Source organism: Saccostrea echinata, unplaced genomic scaffold, assembly GCF_033153115.1.
Source record: "Saccostrea echinata isolate AGI-Se365-2 ecotype Australia unplaced genomic scaffold, CSIRO_AGI_Sech_v1 ptg000012l, whole genome shotgun sequence".
Lineage (NCBI taxonomy): Eukaryota > Metazoa > Mollusca > Bivalvia > Ostreida > Ostreidae > Saccostrea > Saccostrea echinata.
The window spans coordinates 17,155,809-17,165,000 of record NW_026889761.1 but is presented as its reverse complement, the minus strand read 5'-3'; the positions used below and the strand labels follow the sequence as shown (position 1 = coordinate 17,165,000).

Genomic DNA, 9,192 nt, shown 5'->3' with positions numbered 1-9,192 from the left:
ATTCTCTTATTCTATTAACCTTTCAAGTACATTATTTACAGTGATTAATTATCAAAGGTGAATGGCAAAGGGGAATAACTGTGTTCAGCAGAATACAAGTTAATAGAGCCCTGGCCAGGACCAGAACACTTGATTAAATGGTCCAGGTGTTCAAAATTCTGGTAAAAAAAAAAACTTTGCACATGTTGCATACTAAAACTTTTACTCTGTTTGCCTTGAATATGCCCAGAAACATAGAAGATTTTCAAAGAAATGCATTTTCACTGTATTTTTAAATAAATAAAGCCCCATCCTTACACCAGAACATCTGACCTATTGGCCATAAACTCACAATTCTGGAAGAAGCATCCTTGCACATCATAATTTTACACTTGTTTCTTTGCTTTATAACCAGTAGTACAAAAAAAAAATGTTTTGAACGAAATAATGCATTTTCACTATATAATCAATAGAGCCCCCCCCCCCTTTCACCAGATCCCCTGACCCAGGGGCCATGACTTCACGATTCTGTATCAAACCATGCACTTCCTTTGTTTGAAAAATACCCAAGTGCAGAGAAGAAGATTTTGAAAGATTTTATGCATTTTCCCTATATAATCAATAGAGCTCCGCCCCAACACCAGACCCCTGACCCAGGGGCCATGAAATTTATAATTTCTGAGGAGGCAGCCATGCTCATCATAACTTTGTATTTAGTTTATTTAATATCCAGGAGCAGAGAAGAAGATTTTCAAAGAATTAATGAAATTTTACTATATAATCAATAGAACCCCTGACCCAGGGGCCATAAAATGTTTATTTAATATCCAGGAGCAGAGAAGAAGATTTTCAAAGAATTAATGAAATTTTACTATATAATCAATAGAGCCCCACCCTAACACCAAAACCCCTGTCCCAGGGGCCATGAAATTCACAATTTCTGAAAAGGCAGCCATGCTCACCATAAATAAGTTCTTAGTTAGTCTATTTAATACCCAGGAGCAGAGAAGATTTTCAAAGAATTAATGCATTTTCACTATATAATTAATAGAGCCCTGTCCTAACACCAGAACCCCTGACCCTAGGGCCATGAAATTCACAATTTTGGAAGAGGCACTCTTGCTCTCCATAACTATGTACTTAGTTAATTTATTTTATACCCAGGAGCAGAGAAGAAGATTTTCATAGAAATAATGCACTTTCACTATATGATCTATATAGCCCCACCCTAGCACCAGAACCCCTGGCCCTGGGGCCATGAATTTACAATTTTGGAAGAGGCACTCTTGCTTATCATAACTATGTTCTTAGTTAGTTTATTTAATACCAAGGAGCAGAGAAGAAGATTTTCAAAGAAATAATGCACTTTCACTATATGATCTATATAGCCACACCCTAGCACCAGAACCCCAACCCTGGGGCCATGAATTTCACAATTTTGGTAGAGGGCTCAATGCTTATTACAATAATACCAACAGTTTGACTGCTTGATGTCCAGGAGTAAAGAAGAAGATTTTTAAAGATTGCATTAATTTTGGTGGTTTTAGCCCCACCCCTCAGGCCCCAGGGGGGGGGGGGGGGGCAGGGACCATGAAATTCACAATTTTGTTCCTCTTCATCTATAGATGCTATATGCCAAATTTGGTTGAAATTGGTTCAGTGGTTTCAGAGAAGAAGCTAAAAATGTTTAAAAGTTAACGCACGACAGACGACGACGGACGAAAACAGATAGCAATAGGTCACCTGAGTGACTCAGGTGACCTAAAAACATATTGAATATGATCTGGACAGTATGGCACGTGGAGGGGGCATATTGATTTGATGTGTGCTGGGTAGCTAGGTAACATGAAGGAGGCACATTAACAATAAGAGGTGGGTAGGCAGCATAACATGGTTTGAAACAGTATTCTTTTCGACCAATGAAATTTCAAGATTTTTATCAGAGGCAAGATAAATGTATTTGTGGGATTGTTAGAGGCTACCATACCTAAACTTGATAACTTACTGAGCAAGTACAGACATCACAGGGGTCTCCACGGGGGCTGAAGGATTCCCCGTCCCTGTATACTCTCCCTTGGTACGTACAAGCTACAAGTACAGTACATATCATGTTATAATTATGCTCACAAACAGGTAAATAGCTCACTAATCTTTTTTTAAACTTACAAACTATAGCTATAAGCATTAGTTATTCACTAGAACTGGAGTTCACAAATATAAAATTATATCTTTTTTACAACAACTTTAATTTCTTATATTTTTATCATAAACAATGATACATGTAAACCTACATGAATGTAAACAATAATTCTCCTTGTATTTGAAAAAAAATGTACAGTTTATATGCATATAAATAAAATAAGCAGGCTAAAATTTTTTTTTTTCATATATGGTAATTGACATTACTCTATTTTAGATATATATTTTAATGTATTGTTTGTCATAGGATGACAATTCCATTTTCTGAAAATCTGCCTCAGAAAAATAAACAAATGGGACATATAAGTCAACAACAAATCTGAATACTTTAGTTTTATAGCTTACTTGGACAGACAGGACAACACTCGTTCGGATCATTGATAGGATTATCACAGACAGAGAAGCACTTCCTCTCTTCGCAGGTCATCACTGTGTTATGACATAAGCAGTTCATACATGGTTCTCTCTCCAGAACAAAGGCAGACCCATCCACATACTGCCGACCATTGAAAGAACAACCTAAAAACCATCAAGCCACACTATAAATTTACCCTGAAGGAAATAACTGCAATTTATCCCATGGTATAAGTTTTTAAAATAATAATTTCTAATATTATCATCGTTTTAGATTTTATGTAATTTTTTTGTCATTTTATACCCAAGTTTTCACATGTATTTTGGCACAGTTATTAATTTACAGCTAAAATACTAGTTATTTCATCTAAATGTGATGATAAACAACTACACGGACAATATTTTATTGGTCGCCATCCTTACTTTTACACCTGGGACAGCACTCTCCCTCTGGAACTTCCTGCTGAATGCAGGCTAAAGGGGGACAGCTCTGGGTAATACACTTTACATTTCCATTCTATATGAAGTTTAAAAATATTTCTTTAAGATATCTAACCTCAAACCAGCTTTAAAAATGTCCCATACTAGAATTATATTTAACATATTATAAAAGAAAAACATTGTTGAATTCAATCAAGCTGAAAATGTGTCATAAATTCATCTTTATATTCACAACAATTTCTAATGTGTTCTAAAGCATAAATCTGATATGAAATACATTAAAGTTGCACATCATGACAACAGATAAAAGAGTTCTAATTCAAGAAAGGTTCATCATTATTTTCTCAAGAATTTTATGCTATTAAGTTATACCATGGTAGACATGTCAAACTTACAGTGCATGTGCAGGTGCGACAGGCATCAGGTTTGAAAGTTGCACCATTCTGACGAATTTTTCCTTCAAATTCACAATTGTCACACAAGGGGCAGCATGCACCTTGAGTGGGGTAAGTACAGGGTGTGTCACAAGGAGGTCTCACACACTCAACCTTGTCTCCCTGAGGAAAATGCACGACGGTTCAAAAGTTAGTGAAAGTGTTAGAACTATTCATTGGAAACATTAGTGAATAAAACGTTTTAAGCAGAGTAATTGAGGATTAAAGATTAAATAATAGACATTGTGACAATTAAAATCAAGTTTGATTTCCTTTCAGATTAAATCAACCAGCTGGTATATATGGTTGTTTGATATCTATAGAAATTGAATATCAGCTGTGAAAAAAATTCTAGAAACTTTAAACTATAGAAGTTATAGAACAGTTCCGAACAGAGGAACAATGCATTACTTTATTATAAACATTATTAAGTAAGAATACAGCAAAGCTTTGTCATTACAATGTAATGTTATTTATAAAGGATATAAACAAGATAAAACGATGTTTGGAGATTGACTTACAAAACAGGTGCAAGTTTTACACTGGTCCTGAGGGTGGGTAAATCTCTGTCCATCATCGTACACACGGCCCAGGAAGTTACACACTGTAGCAGAAATAACAAGGTATTAAAATCAATAAGGCCCATAACAGTCATAATATTCACAGGAGTCATGTCAAGTGCCTCTCTCTCTCTTCAACATATAATGTAATGAAACCTCTTACTATGGCCCTAGACTAGGTCATTGGACATACTTATTCCTGTCCATGTTCTTAACAAATTTGAAGCCCTGCAATATTTAATATCTATAGATATTACTTCTCTCTTGAACCTAAGGGACCAAAAGACTTGCAAACACTTAAATTTGCACTATACATAGAAAAACTACCCAATAATTCAGAAAATTCTACAGAGTATTACTGTTTCATTCAAAAAAGATTTCAAATTTTAGAATGTGCCAAGTTTTTTTTTAAAGTTTTCACTGTCCTTGACCTTACATACCTGGACATTCAGGACAGCACTCTCCAGGTCGGGTCACAGGTCGAGGACAGTTCACAGGGTCACAGGCTATTGTCAGGCAGTTCACATTTCCATCCTGGAAAAATACAACACATTAATACACTGTATATATAACTAATGCAATGTATACAATATCCCTTCTCAGAATTTTCTTTCCAAAAATGTAAAGTAATGGGGATAGACAAATTAGGCATAATTAGATTCAGTCAATGTGATGTTGAGCAAAAGTTCATTGAGTTGTAAATTTCATCCATCAGAAACAAACTGACTTAATGTTTCTTAATCATGAAAGTGGTAAAGCAGTTATATTTAAAAGAATTCTGGACAAATATCCCATCTCTACAGTGCGTCTTTTCCCAGATGGGACAGTGACATATGGACAGGCTGCTGTCATTGACTATTTACTGTTGTATTGATTATTTACTGCAAATACTCATCCAAACATTTCACTCTCTACCCCCCCTCCCCCTTTGTCTCAATTTTCTGTGCATTTATGCACACTACAACTGCTCCTTATTAATGTATCGATTCATGATGACCTTACCCTACACTGACACTGCCGACATGGATCACTCTTAGATGTAAACACGCTGCCATATTTCTGTACCACACCCTCGTAACGACAATCTCTACAGATAGGGCAGCAGCCATCAGTGGTGGCGGGATGTGAACAATCCACCCGACAGGTTCTCTTCAGACACTGGACACTTCCTTCCTAAATATTACAAACACAATTATGATATAACAATTCTTCTAACAGTGTATACATCACCCTTTCAACCTCAAGTCTACTTTAATTTTTATTCAAAAGTATGAGAGCTTATATTAACAATGTGATGTTACATTGTTACAATTAATAGAAAACATATATTTTCTCCAAAAACAAATGCACTAAGTGTCAGGTTTTATTAGAATAAAGGTCATCAACCCAAGTGTCATTTGTAAAGGCTAAAAATGTTTGAAATATTTATTAAGGTCTTCCGTTTCAGTCGGAAGACCTTATAGCGATTGTACTGTTTATTATTATTATTTTTTTCCTGTTTTTTGTCCAAGCGATTTCTCAGAGATGGCTTGATGGATTTTCTTGAAACTTTCAGGGATAATGACAAATGAAAAAAATCTAGAAACATTTTGAAGGATTTTGCAAAATTCACTTCCGGTCATCAGATATGTCCAATTTCCGTTTTTTCAAAAGAGATCATGTCCGGACGATATCTCAGAAACGGTAAAAGATTAAGACCTCAAACTTTTAGGGAATAGATCATGACAAGTACATTTGTGGAATATGTTTAAATCCGTCAGCCGTCACTTCCGGTCGTCACAGGAAGTGATCAAAGAAATCAAAAATTTCAACTTTTCTTATTTTAATTAAATCTTGCAACACGTTATTGCATCTGTTTTGCAGTTTCGAAATATGTTGGTCCAACCGGAAACAGAAACGTCAACTTCCGGTTATAAGCGAAAAACTATATAATTTGAGCATTTTACTTTCCCATAAATGTCGTTTATAGATGAAGTATTTGAAATGATTTTTAGATATGTAATTTAGACTGCAAATGTCTAGAGTAACGTCAAATATCTTGGTAAAATTCACTTCCGGTCGCATGTTTTACTGTCCGCAAAATAAGAACTTGTCAAAGTGAGATCTCAGAAACGGTAAGAGATTAAGACACCAAACTTCTATAATAAATAGAACTTCATAAGTAGGCAAAACCCTTTGGGTTAATAGCGTCAGTCGTCACTTCCGGTCGTTACAGGAAGTGATCAAAGAAATCAAAAATTTAAACTTTTCTCTTTTGAAATAAAACTTGCATCATATAATTGAATTTCTTTCACAGTTTCCATATGTGTTGGTCTCACTGGAAACAAAAAACGACAACTTCCGGTTATAAGAGAGAAACTAAGTAATTGTTATTTTTAACTTTCCCAAAAATATCACTTATTGATAAAGTTTTTGAAATGATTTTTACATATGTTATTGAGACTGCAATTGTCTAGTGTGAAGTCAACCATCTTAGGAAAATGCACTTCCGGTCCCATGTTTTTCTGTCCTCAAATTGAGATTTTGTTCACCTAATTGCTCAAAAACAGTACATAACTGAAGTCTAAAACTTTCAGAACTGATAGTCACCAGTTTATCTACATCGTGTAAAAATCGTACGTTACCGTCACTTCCGGTCATGACAGGAAGCGATGCAAAAAAGTGAATTTTTAAATTTTTTCTTCTTTTTACAGAAATGTTTGGCTAATGCAGATGTTAGATAGACAATGACCATGCAAATTATTTTCATTGGAAGTGCCAACCGAAAAACAAGAAGTTGTCTCAAACATGTGTAGTTTTTTCATGGAAGCTTTTAGGGATGATCAGTTGTGAATAATTTAGGTGTAGAATGAACATTTTATTCATTTGGAGCACTTTCGTTCATGAAGAAAACAGAAAAGTAATTCCGTTTGCTTTTATCTGTATTTACATATCTTTGGAAGCCTTGAGATAACTTTTGTTTATTATTTAGAGTAATCTTATTGAGAAGATTGTGTTCTTTTTTCAAAGAAGTCAAGAAAACGGAAGACCTGTTATTGCCTAGGCAATAAGTATCTAGTTTATCATATTATTATTGTAAATGATGCATGCAATGATGGACAATTTCCCTTAATATCTAACCCATCCATTGAAGATGATTTTACTTTGTAGAGTTTAACTGATCCTTGAAAATATAGAGAAGTGTTGTGATATACTGTATGTCATGCACCGCTGATTGTTGATTGAATTTAATAAATGAACTTGATGTCTATATTTATTTAAGGTAAAAATAAAAGATGTAAAAAGCAAACTGGCAACTAACAATGGCTAAAGAGTGAAAATTAGGGAAGTTTGAACACTCATGTTTTTATTTCTCCTATTTTAGTTACTCGCAACTAAAAAGGAAAAAAAAAAATTACGTGATCACTTATTCAATAAGGAAAAAAAGAGATTTTAAGCTACTGTTAAAAAGCTTACATAATAGGGGGCCAACTAGGCAACAAAATAATAATAAATGAAGTTAACCTTTTCTTTAAGTATACTGAGAATTCCTATTAAAATTTCCTGAAAACCTATACATATCACAAAAACTTCTCAGAAAAGATTTAAAGAGAATCATGTTTGCATTCCATGTTTGCTGTCCAGATTATGACATTATATCAAAGGAAATTGTCTACTTTTTTCCTCACCTTCACTGGAGTTTTCAAATGCAACTTTCATGCAATTACACTGGGTTTTTTTTTACAGAATCTTTAACCTGTTAAATGTTGTTCAAACCTACGTTTGGAAATATTTATACTTCTTATATCTATCATGTAAACTTCCAAATGAGAGACTTTTTCAGCAAAATTTCATTTAATTGATACATTGTTTTATCCATATTTTAAATCTAAATATTTTGTAATTTTAGGGTTCAAAGAGCATTCTTTAATTCTGCTATTTTAACTTCATTCCTCCTGATTTAATGTTAAAAAGCTTCTGGAGACAGGAACCCATTTTACAAAAGAACTGAAAGTACAAAAAGACTAAGACAATTTTTTTTAATTAATTATTTCTTCCTTTACATTAATCTGAAAAAAAAAAATGATATATATAGTCGAATTTTATTAAAATTTGAAAAAATATTCTTTGAAAGCAACTTTAATCAAAACTATATGGAAGGAAAGATTAAATTTAGAGACAGCTAAAATTGTTAACTTAGTTCGAAGTAGTTTTTTTTTTTTTTTTAATAATAAAACAGTCCCCTGTAAATTAAAAGTCCAGGACCTAGAAAGGTCACATTAAAAATTGTTATAGTTTAAAAATATTATTATACTATACAAATAATATCATTAACTTCTTGGCCAAAGTAATTTATTAATAATTCAAGGATTCAATTCAGAAATTTAAGATTAACATTTTTAAAAAAACAAAACCTCTCCCCCCTAAAAAAAATTTACATGAGAAGATGAGATTAAACAGCAAAATTTAAGTTTTTTTTTTTTTTTTCCTTAAATACAATGAGTGGAAAATCAGATTGATGGTTAAAATTGGAGACTTTACAGACAGATTAACAGTGGGGCATCAGTTAATATTGCTTTGGCAACATTTTAATTGTAATATGTACTGTTAACACTTATCAGATCTAGAGAATATAGATTCTAAATTTGATTGAATCATTTTCAATAAATAATATATGTATGAGAAGATTAACTTTCCTAGTATATATATATATATATATATATATATATATATATATATATATATATATATATATATATATATATATATATATATATATATATATATGTATACAGGGACCTATATACTAACGGGATAGGCAACTCTCGCAAGTCTCGCGATACCTCGTAAGTTGCGGGATTTCGTAAGTCAATTTTAATTAAATATATCTATTTTGCTATCAAATATTTCAGAATAAAATCTTAATTTATCTATCAAAAAATTATGCAAGATTTGTTATAAGCACCGTTTTTATTCCTCATCTTAGAAGTAATTACGTTTATTTAAAAATCAGTGTGTGCCCCTGATCGGCCGTATTTCCGAGAAATCGTCGATTTTAATGGTTGTTTACTTAATATCTAAATTATTTTATAATATGTGCTTTAAAATCGATACACAAAAAGAACAGATTACATTAATCAGAAAACAAGCTTTTTACTGGAGAAAAAAGTAGTTTGAAAACTTGCAGTGTTGTGTGTGCCGTTTTGGGTAAATAAACATGGCGCTGAAGGAGTTGCCTATCCCGT

At 33.0% G+C, this 9,192-nt stretch overlaps 1 protein-coding gene across 1 annotated transcript in view; it reads right to left on the bottom strand.

The window, feature by feature from the left end:
* Positions 1–9,192, bottom strand: part of LOC133185428 (uncharacterized) — a 91,998-nt gene that overhangs the window by 10,413 nt on the left and 72,393 nt on the right. The window contains exons 40-46 of the mRNA XM_061320624.1: positions 4,970–5,140; positions 4,408–4,501; positions 3,929–4,011; positions 3,369–3,530; positions 2,956–3,049; positions 2,524–2,697; positions 1,985–2,067 (exon numbers count right to left, since the gene is read on the bottom strand). Coding sequence (XP_061176608.1) covers positions 1,985–2,067; positions 2,524–2,697; positions 2,956–3,049; positions 3,369–3,530; positions 3,929–4,011; positions 4,408–4,501; positions 4,970–5,140 — 861 coding nt within the window. The remainder of the gene's footprint in view (positions 1–1,984; positions 2,068–2,523; positions 2,698–2,955; positions 3,050–3,368; positions 3,531–3,928; positions 4,012–4,407; positions 4,502–4,969; positions 5,141–9,192) is intronic.